This window comes from Colletotrichum fioriniae (assembly GCF_027942845.1).
Source record: "Colletotrichum fioriniae strain IMI 355084 chromosome Unknown scaffold_11, whole genome shotgun sequence".
NCBI lineage: Eukaryota > Fungi > Ascomycota > Sordariomycetes > Glomerellales > Glomerellaceae > Colletotrichum > Colletotrichum fioriniae.
This window is the reverse complement of record NW_027076847.1, coordinates 1,199,933-1,226,072: the sequence shown is the minus strand read 5'-3', so window position 1 is coordinate 1,226,072 and position 26,140 is coordinate 1,199,933. Positions and strand designations below refer to the sequence as shown.

Here is a 26,140-nt window from a genome sequence, read left to right as displayed (position 1 = left end):
ACCACAAATTTAATACTTACTTTGATAACTTACATCTACCTCTCGCAGTAAGTATCACGACAGTCTCATCTCCTCAAACCTCACCTCATCCACCTTTTCTCTCACTCCACCCACATTTCACTCACCCTCATCACTACGATCCATCCACTTACAATTTCCCCCAGACACCCACAACAGCAACAACCTCAACTTCAAAAATGCCTCCCAAGACCACCACATCCGAGGCCGCGGCCACCCTCAACCTCACCGACGGCGAACTCAAGCTCGCCCTCGCAATGATGAAGCACGTCGAGCGCCCCACCACCGCCGTCCTTGAAAAGATGGCCGAGGAGGCCGGCCTCTCCGGCGCCTCCAGCGCCCGCACCCTCCTCACCCGCGCCGCTACCAAGCACGGCTGGTTCGCCGGCGGTGGCAACAACAGCACCGAGGATGGATCCGGTTCTGTCCCTACGCCCCGCCCCAAGAAGACTGCCACCCCGCGCAAGAAGAAGATTGCCGAAGTCGAGGAGGGTGCTGAGGAGGAGGGCACGCCTACCAAGAAGCGCGGTCGCAAGAGCAAGGCGCAGAAGGTTGCGGAGGAGGCTGCTGCTGAGGCTGCTGCCTTGGCTTCTGCCGCTGAAGCTGCCGCTGAGAAGGATGTGGATGATGAGGAGATGAAGGAGGATGGTGATGGTGCTGTCAAGGAGGAGACTGGCGATGCTGGTGGTGTCAAGGAGGAGGGTACCGAGCAGAAGTGAGATGGCCGCAAGCATTTTGGGAACTTCACTTTGTTCGTTGGATTCGGCAAGACGGATGGATGGATGCCTGCTCTTTCTTACTCTGGTTTGATGATACCCCCTTTTCTTGGCTTGGACGGCTGCTGTCTAGCTGCGTGATTGCGACGCATGGTCTTGGGGATTACTTGAGGTTACATGGCACTGGATGGCAGTGCTTTACGTGAGGTACCTCGAAAACAAAACATCCCATTGCAATTTTGCCTTAGGATCGGTTCGTGATGAGTGAATGATACCTACCGGGTCCCAAGAGATATCACCTGGGAGCCCGTGACCACGTGAGAGTCGCGAACTACCTATAATCCGCAAGCCTCTTCATGATGGTCAAAGTCCAGCAGCAGCAGAACATTTTACCGCAACTCCTCCCGATTCCAGAGTATTTTACCATCCTCAATCACTACCTCCCCTCAAAAGCTGATACATCGTGACTGCCAGCGTAGAGAACATCGCGTCCCACACTGGTGGATGAAGTGAAAGGACACAGGAAGATGCTCTGCAAACATCGCCAAGGGAGCCCCATTGATCTTGACTTCGATCTCTGTCGAATCCGTACGGGATTGCTGTTCCTCATCTCCTCATTATGTGCAACCAGGAAAATAAGAACAAAAAAGAAAAAAAGGAAGACCCGTCGACGCGCTGTGACGCGCTTTGGTGTCGACCGCGAAAGTCATGACATCATCAGCGGCCCAAGCCTTCAACGACATCTCAAAGTCTACGCCTAGTTCATCATTACCTCCTTTGGATTTCAATCCAGTTCGACGACTGTACCAAATCACTTAACGAATTCAACGCGAAAAGCCGCAAGAATAACATCGCAATGACTCCACGGAAAGAAACCCAATCCAATGCATCTGATAATGAAGCCGTCGTCGCTGGCACGAAGCGCAAAGCCTCGGAAGCCTCACAGGCCGACCACGCACAGGACGAAGAACCCGACACAAAAAAGTCAAAGACGGAAGACACCAAGACAACGGTAGACTGGCTTTTAAGCGACGAGGCTTTCTCCCTCGCCTTTCCCTCCCTCCCGCAAGGCCACGGCGAAATCGACTGGGACGAAGGCCAACACCGCAAGGATCCTCCCCCCGAAAACGCCGGGAAGAAAACCAACACTTCAAAGGCCTCAAAGGACAAAGGCAACGACGACAGCCATGACGACAATTATGACAAAACACCCCGTCTAACCTACCCAGACTCCACCCTCACCCCCTTCCAAAACCTCGTCGCCGCCCTCCTCTTAAGCAAACCCATCTCCCACCGCCTAGGCCTCCGCACCATCAACACGCTGCTCAATCCGCCCTTTGGCCTGCGCACGCCGCAGGACCTCGACGAAGCTGGGTTCGAGGGGCGGAGGAAGGTGATGTGGGAGGCGAGGACGCAGCATAAAGAGAAGACTGCTGTGCAGTTGGGGGATTTAGTTGAGGGTGTGAGGAAGATTTGCGGTGGAGATGGTGGTGACGGTGATGATGATGAGAAGGAAGACGGTGAGGAGAAGACAAAGGAGGAGGGAGATGAGGGGGATGTTGAGAAGATGACTGCGTTGAGGGAGATGGTTAAAGGGATGGAAGTGGAGGAGGCGCAGAAGAAGGTTGAGAAGGAGTTGACCGATGGGATTAAAGGTGTTGGACCGACTGGTGCTGGGATCTTTCTGCGGAGGGTGCAGCAGGAGTGGGAGGAGGTGTTTCCGTATACTGATAAGAGAGCTCTCGAAGCTGCTGTCGAGTTTGGTGTCATCAATGAAGGCGACGGTGCGAAGGAGCTGGCAGATGCGGCTGCGGGGGACCGAGGCAAGTTTGTGAGGATGCTGGATGTGCTTGTTGGGATTCAACTTGAGAAGAAGATGGAGGAGGCGCTGAAGATGGCCAGGGGAGAGAGCAATTAGGTCACTAACATGGGATTTGGCAGAGTTCTCTTCGTGATTCGTTAGCTTCAGCTACCTCGGATGATGACCTCCTGTTCAACCAGGTCTCATTGACATCCTTTTTCTTGCCCCAAATGCAAATTCCCTCACACGACGCTGTGCCTTGCTTTGCTTTTTAGGTTGCCCACCATCGCTCTCTCTCAAGTTAATCTAGTATCGCGGGTTCTCGCCGTATCCCTGGTTCGGTTGGTAGCCCTGGTTTCCACCGTAGCCTTGCCCGCTCTCATGACCTTGGTTCCCTCCATAGCTCTGGTTACCCCCGTAGTTTTGGCCCTGACCTTGGCTGTAACCCTGGCCCTGGTTCTGGTTGTAATTCTGGTTGTAATTCTGACTTTGGCCGTAGTTCTGGTTCTGGCCTTGGCCCTGGTATTGATCCGAGTGGTATTGCTGGTAGGAAGATGGCGGCTGGTTCTGATCAGGTCGGTACTCCTGGTGTGATTGATGCTGTTGCTGCTGATGCTGCTCAGGTCGGTACTCTTGGCTTAGAGGAGGGTTGTACGACTGCTGATGCGAGCCCTGTCCACCATATTGCTGCGACGGAGGCGGCGCATAGTTGCCACCCTGGGATTGACCCGAGTGGTGCTCACCACCGAGCTGAGATCCCGCCGTCGGCGCACCAACGCTGACATTCTCGTTGCCGATGTCATCAGGCACGTTGATCTTGACCTTGGGAAGGTACTTTTGCACCTTTTGCTCGACAATGTTCTGCACAAACACCCAGCTCTCGCGCTCAAACTTGCGGTGGCCACCATTGACGACACCGAGAATGCTCTCGCGCAGCGTCTCCTGCACCTTGCGCACCAGGGCCCGGATCTTATTGACTAGCTTCACCTTGATGTCGTCTCCGAACCCGCGGTCCGCGTGTCCGCCAGCGTCGCGGTCGAGTTGGGAGTCAAAGGGGTTTCCTCCAAGAATCTTCTCCAGAGGTCTCTGGAAGGCGTCTGGCAGGAGCTCGAACAGCTGCTTCTCGATAGCACCGAGGATCTTGCGGAACTCCAGACGGACTTCTCTATGCACCTTTGCCAGACCCGTGCTGAGCTTGTCGCTGATGACCTTGGAGAAGCCACCCTTCTCGCCTTCGCCCTCGGGACCATCACGATCGCCGATACCCCGGCTACCCTCCTGCGAACTCTTCTTATTTCCAAATAGGCCTCCAAGTCCTTTGACCAAATCCTTGACCTGGTCCTCAATCTCGCCCTTGACGCCGTCGCCGAGGTCCCTCGTGCTCGTGTTTCCGCGTAGCCAGCGCTTGATGTGCTCCAGCGCAATCTTGGTAAACTGCTCGGCAATTGGCGCGTGTTGCTCCCTCAGCTTCATGCCGACTTTTTCCTTGATCTCGGGGCTGATGACGCGGGCCTTCTCCTCGGGGTTCCGCGCGGCGTCCTTGACGGTGTTGCTGAGGACTCCAAGGAGGCCATCGAGTTCAAAGCCCTGCCCGCCGCCGCCTGAGCCCTTATTCTTCTCAAGGTGGTCTTGGACGACGTTGATGGCGGAGGAGAGGAAGCCCTTTGCCCCGCCGAATGAGTCGCTGTGGCTGATGCCGCGGGACTGGGTTTCGGGACCGCCGCCTCCTCCTCCACGGGCCTCATCGGTAAGGTTGAAGATGTCGCGGAGGTCATCGCCTGCTTCGTCTGTGATGACACTGAAGCTGCGGGTGAGCTTGCCAATCTCATCAGCGAAGGGTAGGGATTGGATGCCGTATGCATCGGGCGGTGTGTCGTTCAGTCCTCTCGAGCCATCGCCTGAGCCCTTGTCCTTGTTGAAGAGTGACCGAAAGGCGTCAACAACTTGGTCTTCAAGGCTGTCGATGGTTCTCGTCTGGAAGGTGTCGATCTCAGACGCGATGCGGGGTTGAATCTGTGGGGCGAGGGAGTCAACATACTCGTCGACCTTTGTCATCAAGACATCGGGGAGGCCACGAGAGTTGGACATTGTTGCGGTGTTGAGTGTCGGGGAATTTGGAGGTGGACGGCTAGCTTGAAGAAGAGAGACAGGCACAATGAAAGGTGACCGTTGAGCTCTCGAATGGTGCTAGCTTGGTGGGTGGTCGGCGGCCGGTCCCGCTGATGGTGGTGAGGCAGCCGGGGGAAGCTGAGCTGAGCTCGAGCTGAGCTGTCACGTGTGACGCCATCGCCATGGCGGGGTTGCGACTGCCCAGACGGCTGACGTCAGGTTCGGCACGGACCATTCGTGAGGGGTACATTGTACGTATCTTTCACTCACTGCGCTCTCACTGCGCTCACTCTCACTCACTCACTCGCGGATCTCAGTCTCATCTCACTCGTGACAATGAGACCCAGGCAAATGTTGACCTCCAAGCTTCCAGTCCCGACTCACAATCTTGAACGAAAACGGTGACGTAGGTTCATCTCATTATAGACTTTACGCATCTTCCACCACCTACATGTAACATGGGCACAAGAGAGTCATCCTAGGGTGTAAGAACGAGTCAGGCAATGGAGAGAGTATTGACAACAACCACCACAGTCCTTGAGCTAAAATTTGATCGAGGTGTATCATTGGTGTAGAACTAGAAGCAGCTGAGGGCCCTTCACTTCAGAGCAGCAAGGATGAGCTTCTTGTAGTCTTCCACAGCAAGCTCGAGATCTTGAACAGTGATGCGCTCGTCGGCCGAGTGAGCCACCAGAATAGTCCCAGGTCCATATAAGTAACGCTTGTGGGTTCCGTTCAGGCGCGGCACATCGGTGTAATAGTTCACCACAGTGGTGTTGAAGCCTGCTTGTGTCAGTCGAGGTCATTCCAGTCAACTAATCAGACAAACCACATACCTTCAACATCGTAATCCAGACTCACTGGCAAACCATACCCAGTAAATGTCAAATTGACATACTCCGGCGTCACTTCCGACACAGCCTCTTGCAAAACGTCCTGAATGCCCTGCAAATCCTCAGTCGCAGCCCGAATCGACGCTCTCCCCGACGCGCTCTCGGGAATCACATTCGTCGCGACCCCGCCCTCGATCAAGCCCACATTCAACGTGGTATTCCCAAACTCCTCCGTCCACGGCAGCTTTGTATCCTGAATCTTATCCAAAGCGCGCACGAGCAGGTCAATCGCGCTCCGCCCGTACTCGGGATACCCAGAGTGCCCCGCGACCCCGTCGGCTGTAATATTGAACCCCAGCACGCCCTTGTGCGCCCGGACGAGGGTGTTTTCCGTCGGCTCGCCAAAGATGACGGATTCCCACGTCAAGCCCAGAGTGTTTGCGGCACCCATGCCGTCGCCTCCAGATTCCTCGCCGACGACATATAGCAGCGCGACATCGCCTTCGACAATCTCTCCGCTTTCGAGAAGCTCCTCCACAGCGATGATTTGTGCTGCGACGCTGCCCTTGGCATCAGACGTTCCTCGGCCGCGAATCTCATCGCCAGAGCGGGAGTAAGGGATATAGGGCGGCACGGTATCAAAGTGCGATGTGACGAGGACGCGGGCTTCGCGGGCGGTGCCGGGGTAGGCAAAGACGTTTTGGCGGGTTCCCTCGACGGTTTGGAGCTCGACTGTGAAGTTTGTCTCGAGGTAGCCTTTGAGGGCTTGTGTTCCGAGGGCTTCGGATTTGGTTGTCGAGTCGGCTTCGACGAGGGTCTTGTGTAGGCTGATGAGGGATTCGGTGTAGGATGCGGCCCAGGCCGATGAGGCGAGGGCGCAGGTGAGTGCTGCCGATGAGAGGGGCTTCATATTGGCGGTGCTTCACATGAAGTTGAGAAGTAGCTGATCACGATTGATGTCCCAAGTCTCTGTGCCACACTGTTTGCTTGGAATTGGCCCAAGGCAGTGGATATGGGCGTTGGAATGCTTTTATCATTCACGGCCGGTATGGCGCCAGCGACACTTGTGGGGTACGCACAATCCCGGTTCCGAAGGTCACGTCGGAGATGCACCACGATAAGAAAGTCTGTGTTACTTTGAGAGGGGTTGGTGCTGCGCCAATGTGATTGACAGGCATTTCCAATGCGGGAGATCTTGGAATGGGCAGTCACTGCATCGCAGACGTCGACATCGAGGAAGGGGATTGATATGATCTTCTTCAATCCATCCTCATCGGTGGTGGGTTCGGAGCTTTTCGTTCAATGATTGCCGTGTTCGGTCGGGCTCCCACGAAGCGGGGTTATGGGGACCGGCGGTGTCGCCCGAGGATGAATAGGGTCGGGAGCAAAGCCGAAGTCTGGAAGATCAAGGGTCTGATGTCGGATTAGCTGACTCAATTGGGCAGTTTTCTCTTCCATAATCACCAAGTTTCTTGAGAATTCATTCTACCAAAGGGCAGCCAATTCCTCTGCTCAATTGCTAGTGACAATGCTTCATACAAAGTCTTGTCTACTAGAGGGTCTCGTTGAGAAAGCGACACTCGGTCACAGTGCGTGTAAAAGAGACCTGAGAACAGCTGAGAATTCCCTCATCATTCCCTCCCGTGGCTAATGTTAAGCTCGAGCAAGTGTACACAAACAGACTATGATTCAATAACTAAATTGATCTCTGACAAAGTTAGTTGCTTGTTGGGGAATTCCCTTGCTATATCCAGCTGTCCAGCCATATTTCTAAGCAGAAACAGCCCCTTGGTGACTAATGCCGAAAGTCTGTGCGCCCCGGCACTGCGGATGGCTCCTTTTTGCACCACCTTAAAGGCTTAAATGACCAAACTTGGTCGTCCGCGGAAATAACTTCGTGGGGCAGATACGATTCAATGGTGGATTTTACAGAGTCTCATTGTTTCTAAGCGCAAATCCAAGTGCCCATAACTCAACTAACCTTTGTTTTCGTCCATGGCGTCTGCCCACTTGAGCACGCGATTTCTCAGCAACAGCTTGACTACCAGGTTACTAATCCCACGTGTTGTTTCAACGTCTCCTCCTCTTGACTTAAATTGGTCTTTATTCCGTCATTCATCTCGAGGATACCATTCAGATCAGCAACTTCAACAACGTCGTCCATTCTCCTCAATCTCAGCTACAACCCTCCAGAGCACCCAATTGAGACCGATATCATATACAGCAACAATGGCAGCCACTATCCGAGCTCTCGTCTCCCAAGGCGACAAGACTGCCAAAGTCCAAGAGGTACATGATGTCACTCACATACCCCTCAACCGGTCCTCCTTCTCCTATACTAACCACCATCACAGGTCCCTAAGCCTCAACCCGGCCCAGGCGAAATCCTCGTCAAGATCTCCGCCGTAGCCCAGAACCCAACAGACTGGAAAGCCACAGCCGGCGCTCCCGCAGGCCGCACCGTCGGCTGCGACTTCGCCGGCACCGTCGCAGACCCCAACGGCTCCTCCTTGAAAGAAGGCCAGCGCGTCGCGGGCTTCGTCATGGGAACCAGCGACAACCCGCCCCGCGGCGTCTTTGCGCAGTACGCCGTCATCGAGAGCAGCCTCGTCTTCCCCGTCCCCGAGTCCGTGACGGATTCTCAGGCCGCGGTTATCCCCTTGGCCTTTGCTACCGCTGTTCAGGCGCTGTTCCAGCGACTTGGACTTCCTGAGCCCACGAGCCCGAGCAAGGAGGCGATTCCAGTGTTGATTAACGGCGGAACGGGCAGTGTGGGATTGTATGCCATTCAGCTGGCGAAGAAGGCTGGGCTGTATGTCATCGCAACTGGAGGCAAGAAGAACCACGAGCTCTTGAAGAGTCTCGGTGCGGATGTGGCGATTGATTACCGCGACGCCGATTGGGTTGAGCAGGTCAAGAAGGCTGCGAAGAATAACTTGAAGCACGTCTTTGACGCCATCAGCGAAGTCGAGACCACAAAGGCTGTTGCGACGGCGCTCTCACCCGAGGGAGGCCACGTCGTCTGTATTCTGCCGCGTAAGGCCAAGGAGGTCGGCGCTCCTGAGGGAGTCAAGGTCGAGAGCACGTTAGTGTACTCGGTGTTTGGAAGGGCTCTTACGTATGGAAGCTTCGACAACATTGATGGGGAGAAGCCTCAGGATAAGAAGTTTTGGGAGAAGTATCTGGGGCTTCTGCCCAAGTGGTTGGAGGATGGTTCTATCAAGCCGAACCCGCAAAAGGAGTTTGGTGGTCTCGATGATATCAACAAGGGCTTCGAGTTGCAGGCCAAGGGTGGTGTGAGTGCTGAGAAGCTGGTCTATAAGATTGTTTAGACCACTTGAGAATTAAGGAAACAAATAGCGATCGAAGTTACTGACTTGGGACTTCTGCTGTGGATATCGCACGTGATGACACAGTTGAATGAATATAATGTGAATACTTCTTTACCGCCGCGTTTTCCTCTTTGGATATCTTGTTCTGCAACAAGGTAGCTCTTGCCTTTGGAACGATTATCTCTTGCTCTTTCCTCCACAATTGGGGCTTCCCTTATTCACCACCTGCATTCCTTTGAACTTCCACCTTTCCCACCAATACTCCCAATCTCAACTTCCCAACCTCACCCTCTCAACTTTTCTTCCACCTTTCCTCCCGTCTTTCTTGTCAACCTTACCTTTCGACTCAATCGACCCAATCAGTTCATACATCCATCACCCTACCTGCCTTTCCCTTGTTACCAACAAGGTCTCGATCATCTTACTTCATTCCCCATACTAGATCGCTTCCGTTGGTCATTGTCTCCAAAATTCTCCTACCTATCAATCACTACAAAAGCTTTCAGCGATCTGACCAACCCACGTAAGGGATTATTGCTGTCCCTCTCTCATCCAAGCCTCTTTCATCTACTGACGGCCTCATCCCTTCAGCATGTCATCATCTCACGGCCAGTCTCTGTGGAAGCTGGTGGTCACCTTTACCGTCCTCCTGCCCCCCATTGAGCAATACCCGATGGCAGAGAAGGGTAGTGAAGGGGGCAACTGGGCTCTTCACGATCCCGACACCTATGCCAGCTCCAAGAACCAGCAAGAGCGACATGAGGTCGAGCAGTGCCTGGCTTGCGGCAACCCTTCCACCCGGAAATATCGCTGCCACTGCAAGGCAGCCAGGTACTGCTCTGCCCAGTGCCTCGAGGCTGACGACCTCCATCAGCGGTTCTGTGTGGGCCGTCAAGACGCCAAGACCAAGCCTGCCTTCAGCCTTCCGTTGGAGAGTCGGCCATCCAAGAACCACTTCCTAGCGGCGCTGCTTCCCGTGGATGAAAGCGATCCGAAGCCGATCTGGATCTCTCTCCAGATGGACCGCAAGACTGGCAAGATGAGTTTTGCTACCGATGAGATGGCCATTGCGAAGGCGGCTGGCAAATCCAACGATAGCTCCGACCCTGACATCATTCACGTCGGTCTGAACTCGGTTGCGACTCCTATTCAGAAGAGCATTGCCCACGGAGTTGACGCCATCAAATTCGGTTCCTATAAGGACACTTCCGTCAATAGTATCAACAGCTGCATTCAGAGCTTTGGCAAGCCGGGGTTCTTGGCGTGCTACTTCGGCGCGGTTGTTGTCTGGACCTACGACCTCGAGTTCAACGGAGCCTTCAAGTCACCCCGCGACTTGGGCGTGCGCGACCTTCGCCACGCTCTTGACTGTCACGTTCTCAATTCGGTCAACCCGGTCGTCTCCCATCCCAGTCGATTCATCCTTGAGGGCGGTATCATCCCGGCTCTCAAGATCAACGACCTTTCGGATCGCTGGTTGGAGGCTCTGGGCGTCACCCGCCAAATTGAGAAGGTTCACGTCGCCGCCTCGCACCAGTACTTTGAAGCCTCCCCAATCGGCAAGCTTTTCCACCTCGGTCTTCGTTGGTATGTGAGAACCGCAGTTCCAATCGCCATTGCTCCAACTGGAGAGCTCCACGAGGACCACGAGGAGATCCTCCACCACTTCCGTCAGACGGTCCTTCTGGTTGCCTAGGAGGCACCCCAGAACACCGGCATGCGCAAGGCCCAGCTCCAGGTGGTTGATCTAAAGCATTCTTCAAGCTTTCACCTGATGCAGGTTTGCGGAAAGCAGATCGAACCCGCCCACCTCATTGCCGTAATGGAATATTTCAAGCTCGCCAGTGCCTCAGGCACCCCAACCACAGAGAAAGCGTTCCGCGCATATTGGGACTACTTCAAGAAGAGTGAGCTGATGAAAGGTCACCCGATGGCTGGAGTTCCTTCCCCTTATGACCTTGAGAGTGGCCATAGTCACGATCCCAACGCGGCCGGTCTGGTCTCACTACTCCAGTCATACAAGTCGTATGACGATTTCATCGGCCAGACCCCATTCGCCAATGACCACATTGACGGTGGCCTGAACGCTCCGAAGGCCGAGGTCAAAGAAGTCAATTCCGCACGAGTCATGGAGCAGCTGTCTGGGCTTACTGCTGAGTAGACTTAGCTCGTGATAGACCACAGTCATCACAGTCAGTTTCTTTCCACCTCTCCCCCTCGATCCAAATTACTAACATCTGACTACAGCAGCCATCCGACCGATCTGATAATCCACGCGAGTAGGATGAGAGAGAAGAATTCGAGGTGAATTCGAATATTCTGAGGGAATCGGGTGGTATCGAGAGCCGTTGAGACGATTGAGATAGAGAGATACCTTCACAAGACCGGAATTGAGCCTCTCATTAAGCTGTCCACCGTCGCATCCTCCATGTTTCCAGATATTCCAAGCCCCGAAATCGAGGACTTCTGGTCTTAGAGTTAAGACAAAGCCAGACGCCTCCAGTCCTAGTGCTAACCTTAACGATTTGCTTCATACGCCCTTTTCAACTTGAGGAATCGTGGGTGGTCTCTCGGCCTCACTCCCGTGACCTCGCCATCCGATCCTTGCCGAAAGATCTCAAGCCCATCCTTCCTTGTCGTAAGCCCATACTGCCCATCTGGCACCGGCAAGCCCATGAATTGGGCGTGCTTATCATCCTCCAAAACCCACTCAAGCCCTCTCTCCCGCATGCACCGCAGTTCATCCTCAATGATTCTCCCTCGACCAATCTGAAACGCCTCATCGCGCGTCAAGGCCTTTGCCTCGCCTGCTTCAACCAACCTTATCGCAGTCGTCCCGTCGTGCTGTTCGGGATTAAGGATACCCGCGTCATCGAGCCAGTGGAAGAGTAAACTGCCTGAGCCGGAGTGTGCGCCCCATGGGTTAATCTCAATGAGATTCACCTCAAACTCGGGATTAAGGACTTTTGCGTAGACGTCTAGGATGCAGCTTTTGAAGTTCAGATCAAGTGCGATACACGACCACAGGCGACGGGACTGAGATGCAAGCCTTCTCAGCATACTGTCTGTAATGCCTGCGTGGCTCGGCTGATAGAACCTGCTCTGGCTGATTGCGACGATGTGACCTTCCTTGACATAGCATCGCCACTCGCTCAAACGGTCAAGCTTGGTGTAGTATGGGAAGAAGTAGAGCTGATTATCCCAAAAATTTGCGTCCTGAATGAGTTGATAGAACAGGCTCAGGAGTGCCTGGATGGTCCTCTTCGAAGAAACCAACTTCACGAGTGCTTCGCGCATGTTGTTTACAGGTTGAAGATTTACTCCGTCGGCGTCTTTGGGGCTGCAGTGGCTCGTCCGAACGAAGTACCCAGCCGATGTGGCGTTCTGGAGACCCTTGGTTTTCTGCTCCATCTCTGCTGCGAGTTCACTCAAAGCTTCACTCTTTTCAGCTTCCACCATGTTGTAGTTGAGCTCCGCTGCAACTTCTGGAAGTCGTCGGACTTCATCTTTGAGTAGGTGATGGGTTGCAGCAGGAGGGTTGAGCATGCATTCCTGGATCCGCGGTGTCAACCAGCGACCCATATTGAATGGCGCGATTTCCTGTTCCCTTTTGTGTAGGTAGGATGGAGTCAGGTAGCCTGTCTGTTCGAGCCATGGCGCCAAGGCATGGTGGTTGTAGGAGTTTAGGCGGGCTGATGGCGAGGTGTTTAGCGGACGTCGCTGGATCACCACAGGTGTTTGGTCTTGAGACGTCATATTGAGGATTGGGCCGTTTGAGGGATAGACATCGAGTCGGGATGTTGAGATTGTTTCTTTGTTGCAGCATCGTCTTTGTTGCTTTAGTATGTTCGTCGCCTGGAAGAATGATGATGAGTCACGCCGTGCGAGGTCATTGAGGCCTGAAGGATTGGAGATTCTGGAGCTAGCATAATACATGGTGATGATCCTTCCAGATTGCCGAAAACTCTCACTCAAGCCAATACACTGCTTCACCTCCTTTCCGGTATTCTTGGCCTATCATATGAGGGGAAGTTTCTTCTTTTACAAATTTCCCAGCTGATATTCAAAGCCACTCTCCTCCAATGACCTCATTAGTATCCAAGGCACCAGCCTCAAGACGCAGGAGGCGCGGGAACCCTGAACCTCCCACTCCTCACATCCTCCTGGGCCTTCAAACTCAAGTTGACAACTTCAACAATGATGTGCTGCCTCTCCGCCTCGAGGTGCTCCTCTGAGATACCGCTCCATACCACACGGAGGCATAAATATCAAGATACCTCTTCCCAGCCACACTGACATCCCTCGCAGTAATATTCAACACCCCAAATCTGGTGTTCTTGCTGTCGACAAGATTCTTGTCACCGCAAGCCTTGAGTCGAAACTCGTGGAGCGGTCGGACCATCGGTCTCTGCGCACAGGTTCGTAGGCTGTAGTTGGGAATACTAAAGTTGGTCACCACCCCGCCCCAGCCCTCCAGAATTCGCGATGTGCCAGTCGCCCCTCCGCCTGCATAAGTCGACTTTTTGAAGTAGTGCTCTGCGTTGCCGCGATTATTAGCAGCATCTGCGAGAGGGGAGGCAGACCACGTTGAAAAGGCCCACGCGTTGACGTTGGGAAGTGGTACGAGAGCACGGCCCTCGACTGCTTTCCACGTTGTAGGATCATGCAATGTGGAGTTGGAGTTGACATCATACCAGAACTTCTTAGCATCTTCAATGTCCTGGGAGAAGAGCTCGAGAAAGCCCTGGTCGCGGATGGACGCTTTTCGTTTGGCGAGGATGTCCATGCAGAGAGAGGCTGGGGTTGGGAGTGGTATCTGGCTATTGGGGACGTGTGTGCGCTCGTTGAGGAGTTTGAGCACGTAGTGGCATCGCTCGAGTTCGAAATCAGTTTTCTTTCCTGGCGTCATTGGGCCTGAGAGGATGTATAGATGACCGTTGAATTCCTCGGTCCAGTTGCCGAATTTGGGCCAAGGGGTGCTTTGCGCAGTAGCCAAGGCGACGTAAATCGCGACGAGAATGAATAGCATATTGAGATTAGAGGAACGATGTGAGGATCTAAACTCTGGCTACATTGACCAAGATTAAGTTTCTAAGACCAAAGATGATGGCCGTTATAAAGCAAAGTAGTTGGCGCTTCCATTCTTGACGCCGTAAATCGTCCAATCGCTCACGATGTTTGCCCCGAGCTTCACGGCGGTCCTGAATCGTCATTGCATAGGGGAAACAGCAAAAAGGTTACTAGTTACACAATGAGAATCTCTATGGACATGAGCTTGTCAAAGCCTCCGTCGTGTTTACCGAGCCAGGCAATAGAAGAAAAGGGGCTCGGGTAATCGTACCTGATGCTTCCCCCGCACCTCTCGATGAATTCTACAGAGCCAATAGGGCGCGGGGCCCCGTGGTGAAAGAGATGATTCAGGCACTGTGAGCATCTAGATCAAAGGAAGGCTGTGCCAATGGGACAATACTGCTCGAGTTTCACATCCGATCTGGTCGGTACTACGAAGCGCCGTAGCACAAGTGAGTCTCTGCAAGCCCTCGTGGACACAGAAGCTTCGGCTGTTGGCGGGATAAAGATGTCTTGCCCGCCAAGGCGTCTATGGTAGCGACATTGACGTGCCATTGCAAGAAGCCATGTGGAATGACCCCTTGTCTATCGTCGAAGGAATGCACTGTAGCCTTTGATGTCCTTCCAGCTCACACGTGTCAAGGTGTTGGTTACATTTATTCAGAAGAATAGGGGTGGAGGGCGTCACTCACGAGAAAGACTCTCGCTTACATCGTTAGGGAGATCTACGTTCCTCCGAGTCCATGTCTGAAAAGCCTCTTGCCTGGGGTGAGCAAGACTCAGGATTGGTGTTTATCAATCTGATCATGTACTCACATGCACACAAACCTTGACGTCTGCAACACACTACTAACGACATGAACCCGTAATTGTCAAGTGATATCGAATGATTTTGATCAACAGCCAAAGACACGCCGGACAAGGCAACATGTCACGTCTTCGTTGCAGGTACATATGGAGGCAGTGCTCTATGGGCTGCAGCTTTGATGCTACGCCGAGACTCACGCAGCTTCTTGGTCTCACCTACCGGTAGCTTTCGGTTCCTCTCATAGACTCGATCTCTTCTCTCACCTTCATTCTATCTTGAAACGGGACAACTTATCGCTCACGAGTGATGTGGCAAAATTGTCCGAAGTACCTTACCTACAATAGCATATCCCCTAACTTTGCACCATTCACGCTGATATGAAGCACTCTCAGCCTCTTCCAATCATCACGGTGTAGGTAGGTTGGTTGTTCTCAATTGAATTTTCACCGGCTGGAGATCTACCGAAGTCGAGACTCCCGAGCTGTGAATACTCGAGCTGTTTCATTCAGCTGTTGTCACTTCTCATATCGCGCTAGTTGATGTCGCTAATTCATGTAAGACTTCTTACCACGGAGTGTCATCTCCAATTCGCTTCGCTCGATTGTCACCGGCGCATGTCGCCATCGGAATCAGCTCACTTCTGGAAATCGGACGGTGACTCTGATCTCATGGCTATGAATAATCCCTGTCATTCGACTCCCAAGATATGTGTAACATCTACCTAGGCCCTACTTTAACCGTCTCACCGACTCCACGTCTTCGGATCCAGGTCCGGTGGCTAGCTTCGAATGGCAACGCCCCAAAGCCACTTAATACGAGGGAAGAAAAAAAAAGCAATGCGAAGCTGTAGAAGATATACCAATCGTCGCCGACCAAAGTACTCTTTCGGCCCTTTTTAGCCGTGTCTCCCAAGATTTGGGTGCAGAACGTGGCAGGGTTCGACCACGTTTTATGCCGGTCACACCAATCCCTACGGGGAGATATAGCTAAGTGCCATGCGTGATAAGAATCCTTGGGGGAGCTTCGCGTAGCTGGAGTTCTAGACCGCTCTGAGTCTCGTCACCATGATGTGACCTGTCTACGTGCACCAAGGCGGTAGATTGTTCTTGCGACAATCACGCAGGAAACGAGGTGACGGTACTATGGACATCACATCCCCAACTGAGCGGGGATCTCGGGCCCGGAACATCAATTCGTATTATATCCCATCACAGACTAGGCATTTTGCCCAGTATGCAGGACAGTCATCGCCTCTCAGCCTCTGCCGATATCGAGAATGCGTTATCTAAATAATGACCGGGTAAAATTGAATGGTTCACCGGACACCGCTGCAGATGACGACGGATTCAAGAGACATAATGTTATCAATGTAAAATACTCAAAGGCATCAGTTATTCAGAGTCTGTCGTGTCGAAAGTACGGAGTCGAGAACTTGTGCTGTTCTTCCAGGAGCTTGGTAGAGTCTATGTCTGCTCGACATTGAATTGCGCGAAAACACCATCGAGACCTTGCGACTGCAGAACTCGAGTCATTGCCATCGTGGGATTAAAATACCTGCATTGCAGGAAGCATGTGTTTTGGCGTCTGCCACATTGAACTAGCGGTAAACCAGCCCCGCGAATCAACGCCCCGAGCACGGCACTAAGGCGCCGGTTGCGATCATCGTCGGGCCAGTAGGCGGGCTTACATATAAGTGGCGATCCCGCTAGACCTGATCATCGGCCTCTTTGTTCGCCAAGCGCTGATGAAACACCGTTGATCAATTTCTGTGAACTTCACACATTCATCACTTCTTGTCAACACCAACATCACTGTTGTTGCTCAAGCGACGATGGGGACTCAGGCGTTTGGCACAGCCGTTTACTCCCTTGAGATACCGAGCATCTACTTTGGGGTCACGATTGGTCTCGTGATACTCATTGCAGTGAAAGCCTCACAGCAAACTGTTTCTATCTACATGAAAACAAACTCATTCTTCAACCTTTATGTGTGGATGTGAGTTTCTCTTCGTTACTACCGAGTCAATTCCGCTGCAGCGATCGCGAGTGATAACAGTTGAAAGGATATGGGTTCTACTTATTGCCAATCTGCTCCAAGCTATCATCAACTGGCTATTCATTCGAGGTGATTTGTCGGGAACGTAAGACACCCAAACCAACTCGCAAGAAGAAGGCTCAAATCGCTCATCTATGGCTTCAGCTTTGGCTTCTTCTTTGGAAGTTGCATTCTGTGGACGTTGCAGACGCAGCTAGCCCTCCAAATCATCGCGAACCGCTTAGGCCTCGTCATAATCGACAAAAGCAGGGTGAGGATCATGAAGATCTCGTTGCTCGTTATAGTCGGCATCATCAACATCTCAGTTGCCTGCATATGGATTCCGGCACGCCTGACGCAAGAGGAGCCATTCGTTCGCATTAATGAGGTCTGGGATCGCATGGAGAAGATCATCTATCTCTTGGTGGATCTGACTCTGAATGCAATCTTCCTCCGCAAAGTCCGACGGGAACTTATTGCGGGAGGTCTCACTAAGTATTGGCTATTATTCAACTGCAACGTCGCTGCCGTCTCGGTCTCTTTGTCCATGGATGTGAGTCCACCTCTTCCATTCTTGTGTAGCCACGCTGACAGATGTACTAGATTCTCATCATCGTTATGATGTCGCTTCCTAACCCTTTTCTTTACGCCATTACTCATCCGGTCGCGTACAGTGTCAAACTCGTGATTGAGATGCTGATGGCAGATCTGATATCCACTATCGCCCGGCAACCACACCAGCTTCTAAGCCGGTCGGATGTTTAACAGACGGATTGCAACGAGAATAGGATTGAAAATTCAAGCAATATTGCTACCGGAATCGGGACCATGGCGGACCAAGTATTGGGGATTTCACGTAAAAAGCGAAACACTTACGAAAAGCTTTACCTTAATAACATATCATGCAAAAGCTTCACATCACGAATTTGATACATGAATGTCATACTTGCGATATCAATCTACACCCAATATCAATTGCCGCTCTCCGTGTAGTATTGCAAGGGGAATATGCCGTTACTCGGCAGACCCCCGGGCGACGGCAACGACTACAACGACGAACATAAAGACGACCACAATGTCGACTACAAAGACAACGACGACGATGACTGCCAGCTCCTTAGCTCTAGCTCTGAGTTCTTAGCCATCCCATGGACGCTTTTTGAGGTACCTGACGGAGCGAGATTGCCTTTCCCACTCAAATCCAGTGTCTAGCATATCGTGGAGAGAACAAACAAAATTACAGCTAACAAGCATCCAGCTCGAGTCCTCATCCTCTTGGTCATGTGTACTGCTTCCCGTGTCATCGTCTTCTTCACCTAAAGAGTGAGAAGCAAATGGCCGGCATTCAACGGCCTTGATGTAGACGCCGTTGATTGCGGACTTCTCAGTTTGTGCCTCGAAAGATCTTCAACAGTCATCGTCGACTATGAGGCAGTAACCGAAACGACCGTGGTCGCGTTTTTCGAGGATCGGGATTTCTTGCTCCGGATCGGCACTATGGGATAGTCCTCCAACCCAAGATTCAGACCGCAGCATGGGTTCCAGACTGACATGCCGTCGAGTTCAGCGTCTTCGATTATTGACAGGCGATAGTAGGGCCGAATATAGGTCGCGTTTGCATCGTATGAGATGTCTCCTAGCATGCATTTGCGCAAGTATGTGACGTAGCGCTCCCATAAGGCCTGGTCGCGGTAAGTTGTCCGGTAAAGATAGAAACCCCAAACATATAGTTGGTCGGGTCGATGTCGGATGTGCTGGGTGACGCTAGGAAGATGTAGCACAACGGTAGTTGGAAGTGGTGGAATCTCCATTTTGTATATTGAAGATCTGAGGACCGAAGAGAGAGCGACTATGATGATGAAAAGTTAAGAAATGGCAGATGGCTGCGAAAGGTTTAATGCCAAGTAGAACCGCAGGATTCGACGACTATATATCAGTCATCAGGTCTTTCTCCGGGAGTAGTGGCACTGACCTCGGTGGAATTCGCGGCATGTCTACCTCAACGGCGTACCTCTTCGATCGAAGGAATGACCCTGCTGAGCAGATACCTGGAAAGCTCCTATGGCATGTTTCACTTTGAGTTGCAACGTACTGGCGGGGTATAGAAACCACGGTGCCGCTGTGGCATTTCTACCTTGAGAGAGCCCGATTAAACTTCCTCAGCAGAAGCACTTCTATGCAAAAAGAACCATGCGGCAATGTGAGAGAACTTTCCCCTTGATAATTTCAATTGAAGATCTCATGACACAGCGGCACGTTTAGAAAGAATCAGTATGACACTTCCTTAGTGCTATGGTCCTTCCCATCGAGGTTCGTCACCAACCTTTCACAGTGCGCGAATCGACCTCGTGGTGGCGGCATTCAAGCGACAAAAGAAGATCTATGCGCCTTTGGAATGGCAAATGCAAGCGTACTACGGAATTTTGTTGAGGCCTTTTGGACGGTATTTCAGTATCCTCCACTCCTAGTCACATGCCGTTCCGGAACCTAGGAGTGTCACAGTACAGAAATTTGCGGCGTATGAAGGACTTCCCAGTTATCCGCGTGCGATGGATCGCCAAATGGCTTCAACAGCGCAAAGCGAAGTCTGAACAAGTTAGCTCCGAGATGGAGAGGTTCTGGAAATGGAATATCACGTACGTGTAGTTGCCAACAGCGATTTGGCTTCCGTTGCCGAGTTTCCCGAACCACCAGTGCTCATCCTGTTCGTAAGCACCGTTGCGGTTGCGATCCATGGTTGGATACGTGAATGTCTCGTTCGGGTCGTAGATGCTAGTGTCGATTGCCTCTACCCTGCCAGACCCGACCCATGAGGCGATAGTACCGATGTGGCCATTCTCTCCGGGTACTGGGGGATACTTCCACTGTCGCTCCGTCCAGCCCGCCTCGAAGACCTAGTATGCTGATTAGCCTTGACCCAATATCTTTTGGCACCTTGGTTGGCCATGACGTACATCCCAGCGAGTCTCCTTGATGCCATAGATCGGTTTGCTGATGACCCTGGGGAAATCTTGAGCAGCTAGGCTAAGATTAAAAGTAAAGCTGGACAGTGTTAACATTGCTGGGCATCCAATTGTAAATGAGAGACTCACTATGGCTTGCTAGCGACTGGAGTATTCGAAGTTGTTGATATCATGAAAGCGTAATTGGTTTCCTCCAAAGGCGTCACCTCCTTGCGAAGGTCGCCACCAAGACCTAATCAGCCAGTTAGCAAAATGAACAATCGAAAGTCCTCAAGAATACGAACCAAGATAGGGGACAGAGAGAAACTCTCCATTGCTGCCAGAGATGAGGACACGACCGCTATACAAGGGCAATCCAGACGCATTCCAGCCAAGGGTGTCTGGGTTCTTAAAGTTCACTCTGGATGAACCGTCAGCGGATGCCAGTTTGAAGAGGTTCCATAACTTACGAGACTGTCTTGCTTTCTCCAGATTGCAACGTGAAATCCGCGGGAAAGCTGATCTCCGGCGCACGCGTCTCGGGAACCATGTCAAAGAATTCCTTGACCCTCTTGGTTCCAGGAGCAGGGTTAGCGATAACCCGGTCAGCTGCGTACCACCCAAGGATATCGGCCGAGACGATGTCTTCCGCAGAAAACTTGTAGGTCACTGCCTCTTCGTCATTATTGGTGACGGAAATCTCATGGTAGCGATTGAAGTAGCGGGTGTCGTTCAGTGCAATTTTCTCATAGTCGATCACGGTCTTGTACTGGAGCACCTTGAAAGCATCAACCAAGCCGTTTCCGACTTGAGCGACACTAGCAGAGTGGCCGTAGTCGGTCTCGGTCAGACCATCAGCCCAAGGAACACTGATGCCACTGGAAATGATACGCTTGCCGAGGTCTTTTGCCCAGGCATTTCCACTAGGGTGCGTGTTACGCCCGCCGTGGACAGAGACGTACAGCGCGGCCACCCCGGCAATATACGGTGCAGCCATGGAAGTGCCGCTCTGAATGGTGTAAGAGTCGTCGATCCATGTACTGTAGATCTTGCCTCCCGGTGCAGCAATATCGGGCTTGATCTGGAGATCGTACAATGGTCCGATATTGGTGAAATAATTCGGATCACCGCCGAGGGAGTACGTCAGCGCGACCGGAAGTCCATGGTTGACAGAGAAGTCTGCGGTGACGTTACGACCAGCCTTGATTGCATCGACGATTTGCTTTCCTGCAAAGCTAGTGATGAATCCGACAGTGCTGTTCGTATTGCCGATAACGGGGTAGCTGAGTGGGCGGTCGTCGTTGTAAACTAGAACAAGCGTGCCACCGACCAGAGCTAGATTCTCTTGCTGCGTGTGGATGTCGCATGACACGGCGGCCCCGCGTCTGACGAGTACAATCTTGCCCGTAAAATCCAGAGAGCCAGGCTCAAGCGGCTCGCACGCGTCAGTTGTGGCGTTGGTGTCGAGAGAGAATGGGACGATGGGTACGTCTACGATTGTCGCGGGGAACGGGTCGTAGCTGATGGGAGGAATGAAACCAAATCGAGCCGTCTCTTCCTGGCCGCCATCGACTCCGGAGAAAGTGGCGTCGAACGGGAAGGCAGGGAATGTCTGAGAGTCAACGGAGGCTACAGCAAGCACATTCTTGCCAGTTGCTCCGGTACTGCTCAGGAACGGTCCAACTGTGCCCACGTTGCCGGACGCAACGACGGTGACGATGCCTTCGTCTACAAATCGAGATGCAACCACCGACCAGGCCTCCGTAGCCCATCCAATGTTGGAGCCGACGCTAGCTGTAATGATATCCACCTAAGCCAGGAGTCAGCGACACTGCATTACAGATAATTCCGAAAAGGTAAGCGCTTACCCCGTCATCATAGGCGCGGAAGAATGCTTCGAGAATTGTCGCAGTATCGGTAAAACCCTGTAAGTGAGTTTCGAGCATTAGTCTCGCGGACTGTATTGTTGTCAAATCGCAGCGCTAATGCTACTCACGTATTGCGAAAAGATCTTGTAGGCGTAAAGCGTTGCCTCGGGTGCAACTCCGGACCATCTATCGACAAGCTGGTCAGATAGTAACAACAATCGAGACGCTCCTTCAACTTACCCAGCTCCTTTAGCTGCAACGATGCCTGCAACATGAGAGCCGTGACCCTGTTGATCGAGGGGGTCCTCATCAGGTTCCTTCTCGCCCTCATACGGCCAAACTGGACAACGCCTCGATTAGCAACTCGGAGACGACCAGAAACCCCCATGCAACTCACGTCCATCCCCAGCGAAATCATGGCCTCTCTCCACTTTGAATCCAGGTCCAAAGCCATTGCCGAGCTATGGGATTAAGTAAGTAGTTGTAAGCAGTGTGCTTGGCTGAGATGCTCTCGTTCGGCAAGACTTACGTCGGGGTGTTTGTACCAAATACCAGTATCAACAACACCAACCTTGGCTCCCTTTCCAAAGATGCCCAGCGCATGTAACTGGGAGACACCAGTAGCATTGTGCGTCGTGTACGCTACATCCTCGCCCTGGACCAAACCATTGTTTTCCACAGGGTCGAGCTTGACTGCCACGTTGGGCCAAACATTCACGACATCAGGAAGACTCAACAAAGAGTCAAGAGTATGGCTCTCAGTCTCGACGCTTGCGCCAGTAAAGACCTTGTTGTCAAAAGTCTTTACGATATTGACACCATCGGTCGACGCGAGCCCGTCTCGGCGTTGAGTTGAGCCCTGATGTCGCTGGTCAATGGCGGACTCATTGGAGAAGCGCAGAATGCATGCTCACTGGCGCGAACTCCACAATGAAGCTCTTTGAAATAGGCCGATTGTTGTCCCTGAAGTCGACATTCTCGCGACTCTTCAGCGTGGAATCACTCCCTGCTTTGACGAGCAGGAGTGTAAGGGCGAATGCGAACAGCCGCATTTTGGTCTGGGCGCCGCGCGAGCAGACGTTCAGGAAAGGACAAAACCTCGGTGCTCTCCTCTGTGGCGCGCCCTTCCTGACGTCCTCGCCTTGATATAAGTGCAGACATCTCTGTTTCTCTACGTCTCGTATATGTAGATCCGCGGGGCGATGGTCATTCCAGTCCCTTGTTGATGTCAAGATCCGAGGAAGATAAGGCTCGTTTTCGGACGCAGGCTGCGCGGAAATCACGAAAAGTCCCTGGCTGAACTACATTTACGAGGTTACAGTGCGTCTTAAGGCACTGCGTGCCTGGATTGACGTCGCAACGCCGTTGCCAAGATGTGATAATGAACAGCCAAAGACTTTATCACGCGAGATGAGATGAGCCACCCCTAGGTATTTATCATAACCCATGCCGACGCGACTCGGTCGCGTGCTTGACAGATCACAGGATGGCCTATGGCAAGAGAGCTTGACATTCAGTGTAAATTGATCGCGTGCTGCACCCCAGTCCAGTGCTAATCCACCTTCCTCGTTCAGATTCTTGGCACCCGCAGGGCCGGATAAGTCTGGGCTTATCACCGAGGGTTCGTTGCCTCTAAATAACCTTTTTTCAATTGGACTGTGTGTGCGAAACCCAAGCATTGCCTCGTTATGTTAACTATTCGTAAGATGCTTTCGGGCAATGGCTCTCATAGCGATGGCTGGCCTAAGATAGATAAGGTAAATTGATCTGGAAGGGGTTGTATTCTGGCGAATCTTGTTCGAGGAGAGCGAGTGTTTTTAATCTTTCCCGGTGGGATGGGCGATAGCGCTCACTGTGCGAGTATCCCCAGTCTCACATGTTTCCTATCCTCTCAGATGGATTCATGGCGCTATGTTGAGACTTTCCCTGTGAGTGTGACGGCTCTTAGAGCCGTGATCGGGCACTTGACCCGGTACCTTGTCTCGCCTCTGCAATGGTTATCTAGCTGGAGTGTTCAAGCCGCAACGCTTGAGGATACCGCTGCCGTTGACGTTCCCGAGGCCCGGGGGCGCAGCTCAATCGGCGCGTCGGGGTTTGTTTCTGATCCCGGGTTTGGGTGCCGAGCCCGCGGAGCGCAAAGCGACCCCATCAAGTTGGTGAATACCGGGCGCCTGAACTCGCTCTGTATACTTTCAAGTGATCGCCCGCGAGTTTCGGGCATGAAAACAGTAAGCACAATTGCCGTGATGACAGTCAGACCCCCGAAAAGGAAGTATGCGCCATATGCTGAAGCAGATAGTAGGATTGGAGTGACGAGTGCCACCAGCCAATTAGTGAACTACGCCATGTCAGTGACGTCGAAATCGAAGAAGGAGAACAGCACTCACAAACGAAGACGCCATGCCGATCGAGTTTCCTGCGGCTCTGGTATTTCCAGGTAGAATCTCGCTGGCGTAGATCTTTCCGACAACATTCCAGGTAGCGCAGTAGGCCATGCCGAATGCGAACACTGAGATGACGACTACCCATCGAGCAGCTCCTGTAGGTCCCACCGCTCCAGCTGCATAGAGACTGCCCATGAGCATCATGAGACCAGAAAGAATAACACCACCGCTGATAGCCGATGTTCGTCTTCCCCATTTATCGGCTAGGATGGAGGCTGGGATAGACACGACCAGCATCGTGACGGAAGAAACGCCGGATGCGATTAGCGAGGAGTTGGACTGTGAGATGCCAGCCTGGTCGAACAAAGCGGGAGCGTACTATCTTGGTCAGTCTTTGTCTCGAAAGAATAACAGGGGCTTCTTACATAGGTGATTGCATCGATTCCTGATAGTTGGATCATCGACAGAATAAAGAGCGCCAACAAAGTCCTCGACCGGTAAGGCCCACGGAAAGGCAAAAGAAAATTCTGCCTCATGGAAAGACTAGGCTGCTCTTGCGGCGTGTTGAGAAAGTCTCGCCGAGCCTCGTCCATGTCGAAGTCAAGCAACTCAAGAGCTGTCACCGCCTCTTGCGTCGTGCCCCAGAGCAGCAGCCATCGCGGTGACTCAGGTAAAACTCGGCAGACGAGGGCGAGCATGATGGAGACGGCGATCTGGACCACGTATGGGAGACGCCACGCGGTGCTGTCTTCAATCGAGCTCGTGGTGTAGCAGGAGAAGTACCCGATGCAAATGCCGAGAGTTGCCATGAATTGCGGCAAAGCGGCGAGTCGACCTCTCCGGCGGGAGGGAGCTATCTCTGCGAGATACACGGCGATGTTGCCCAGGAAAATTCCCTGGCCAACGCCGCTGACTGCACGACCGAGAATGAATTGGCCCAAGCTGAAAGATGTCGTTTGTAGAAGTCCACCAAGGGCGAAGAGCGCGGCACCGGGTGATATGATGCGCAGTCGTCCATACTTGTCTGCCAGCTGGCCGGCGAGCAGCGAGGGGATGATGCCCGTCAGCAGGATCATCGAAACTGTGATACCTCGAACAGTCGCGGAAAGATCACCGAATGTTGTCGCAAACTGCTTCATGTGCACTACTGAGCCGATGGTGCCGGTGTCATAGCCGTTGAGGAAGCCTCCAAACGATAGGGCGATGGTCGCCGTCACGTAGTTCGGCATCAGTTTCGCAAGATGCGGCATAACGAAGCGTTGGAAAATGACCACTTTCTAAAGAATTCAGGTTGATTACGTCGAAAAAGCAATACAACACGCTGATGCAGTGTGTAGTTGAGAACTCAAAACCGGTGGTAGTCACAACCCCGCAGTAGTAAGCGCATGTCATCTCACCCGTCGATCACTTCTCCGCCTGTCGGAGAACTTCATCACGTGCGTGAGATAACAACAGCCACGCCAATTGACAATGAAGGGCTCCAAACAGTTTATTCTGTTTCGTGACGTGTGGCCTCATCAGAATTCAGGTATTTGCGGGCAAGAGACCTTGGCTGAGAAGCGCTGCCTATTTCATTCCATCTTATATCTGGAGTTCAATTGCCATAATTAATGGCAACAAAGCAGTATTATTTTGATAAAATAATGGATAATTATTTAGAATGTTAAGGTGAGAATAGTCAATCATACTTATCGCTTAATGAACCTGCAGTCAGATTAGAACCGCGTTCACTGCGTTCACTACTAATGCTCGCACGACGTTCTTAAGCTCATTGGCGTGTAAGCATGACGCCGTCGAGATAGATCTTGAGCATATTCTTCTCTATCACGTGCGATCACGTGACTGAACAATGTACCTTGGTTGAGTTACACATGTATCGTTGGCTGGGAATTCCAATGGTTGACGCATACATAATGCGTCTCATGTTGGATCTGGACGCCTCAACTATTGGCACATATACTGGTTCATAAGCCTCAGTCATGACGAATTCCCGACATCTCGTGCTCATTACCAATTTGCATTTTTGCCGTTGCAATCGGCACACATATTTCCATTTTTTTTATATGTAAAACTTCACCTAGAGCAGCAAACACTCTAAGAATACGGCTGCCTTCATTTTATGTTCTGTCACTATTACCTCGAACCCTTCATGTTCTTCACATTGTAATTTGAGAAGCGGAGGACGGCATTCCGCATGGTTCGGTCGGGATTGCCTCAAAAATGAA

At 52.3% G+C, this 26,140-nt stretch overlaps 10 protein-coding genes across 10 annotated transcripts; 5 read left to right on the top strand and 5 right to left on the bottom strand.

The window, feature by feature from the left end:
• Window positions 1-197: 197 nt before the first annotated feature.
• Window positions 198-737, top strand: N0V96_008967 (uncharacterized protein; the record flags this gene model as incomplete). Its single annotated transcript, XM_053188906.2, has 1 exon — window positions 198-737. One exon carries the CDS (start codon window positions 198-200, stop codon window positions 735-737), a length of 540 nt encoding a protein of 179 aa, XP_053053672.2.
• An 853-nt stretch (window positions 738-1,590) lies between these two features.
• Window positions 1,591-2,652, top strand: N0V96_008966 (uncharacterized protein; the record flags this gene model as incomplete). The annotated part of the gene is made up of 1 exon (XM_053188905.2): window positions 1,591-2,652. One exon carries the CDS (start codon window positions 1,591-1,593, stop codon window positions 2,650-2,652), a length of 1,062 nt encoding a protein of 353 aa, XP_053053671.2.
• Window positions 2,653-2,841: 189 nt separating this feature from the next.
• On the bottom strand, window positions 2,842-4,623 carry N0V96_008965 (uncharacterized protein; the record flags this gene model as incomplete). The annotated part of the gene is made up of 1 exon (XM_053188904.1): window positions 2,842-4,623. The coding sequence occupies one exon, from the start codon at window positions 4,621-4,623 to the stop codon at window positions 2,842-2,844; it is 1,782 nt and encodes a 593-aa protein (XP_053053670.1).
• A 619-nt stretch (window positions 4,624-5,242) lies between these two features.
• N0V96_008964 (uncharacterized protein) lies at window positions 5,243-6,387 on the bottom strand (the record flags this gene model as incomplete). Its single annotated transcript, XM_053188903.1, has 2 exons — window positions 5,243-5,427; window positions 5,481-6,387. 2 exons carry the CDS (start codon window positions 6,385-6,387, stop codon window positions 5,243-5,245), a joined length of 1,092 nt encoding a protein of 363 aa, XP_053053669.1.
• A 1,319-nt stretch (window positions 6,388-7,706) lies between these two features.
• On the top strand, window positions 7,707-8,809 carry N0V96_008963 (uncharacterized protein; the record flags this gene model as incomplete). The annotated part of the gene is made up of 2 exons (XM_053188902.1): window positions 7,707-7,766; window positions 7,832-8,809. The coding sequence occupies 2 exons, from the start codon at window positions 7,707-7,709 to the stop codon at window positions 8,807-8,809; spliced, it is 1,038 nt and encodes a 345-aa protein (XP_053053668.1).
• A 592-nt stretch (window positions 8,810-9,401) lies between these two features.
• On the top strand, window positions 9,402-10,505 carry N0V96_008962 (uncharacterized protein; the record flags this gene model as incomplete). Its single annotated transcript, XM_053188901.2, has 1 exon — window positions 9,402-10,505. The coding sequence occupies one exon, from the start codon at window positions 9,402-9,404 to the stop codon at window positions 10,503-10,505; it is 1,104 nt and encodes a 367-aa protein (XP_053053667.2).
• Window positions 10,506-10,583: 78 nt separating this feature from the next.
• Window positions 10,584-10,970, top strand: N0V96_008961 (uncharacterized protein; the record flags this gene model as incomplete). Its single annotated transcript, XM_065758500.1, has 1 exon — window positions 10,584-10,970. The coding sequence occupies one exon, from the start codon at window positions 10,584-10,586 to the stop codon at window positions 10,968-10,970; it is 387 nt and encodes a 128-aa protein (XP_065612893.1).
• A 356-nt stretch (window positions 10,971-11,326) lies between these two features.
• On the bottom strand, window positions 11,327-12,391 carry N0V96_008960 (uncharacterized protein; the record flags this gene model as incomplete). Its single annotated transcript, XM_053188900.1, has 1 exon — window positions 11,327-12,391. One exon carries the CDS (start codon window positions 12,389-12,391, stop codon window positions 11,327-11,329), a length of 1,065 nt encoding a protein of 354 aa, XP_053053666.1.
• A 530-nt stretch (window positions 12,392-12,921) lies between these two features.
• N0V96_008959 (uncharacterized protein) lies at window positions 12,922-13,838 on the bottom strand (the record flags this gene model as incomplete). The annotated part of the gene is made up of 2 exons (XM_065758499.1): window positions 12,922-13,051; window positions 13,087-13,838. The coding sequence occupies 2 exons, from the start codon at window positions 13,836-13,838 to the stop codon at window positions 12,922-12,924; spliced, it is 882 nt and encodes a 293-aa protein (XP_065612892.1).
• A 5,379-nt stretch (window positions 13,839-19,217) lies between these two features.
• On the bottom strand, window positions 19,218-25,165 carry N0V96_008958 (uncharacterized protein; the record flags this gene model as incomplete). Its single annotated transcript, XM_065758498.1, has 14 exons — window positions 19,218-19,308; window positions 19,362-19,615; window positions 19,676-19,763; window positions 19,814-19,916; window positions 19,969-20,084; window positions 20,134-21,473; window positions 21,532-21,588; window positions 21,660-21,717; window positions 21,772-21,871; window positions 21,929-21,992; window positions 22,061-22,414; window positions 23,855-23,869; window positions 23,919-24,293; window positions 24,341-25,165. The coding sequence occupies 14 exons, from the start codon at window positions 25,163-25,165 to the stop codon at window positions 19,218-19,220; spliced, it is 3,840 nt and encodes a 1,279-aa protein (XP_065612891.1).
• Between the last annotated feature and the right edge of the window lie 975 nt (window positions 25,166-26,140).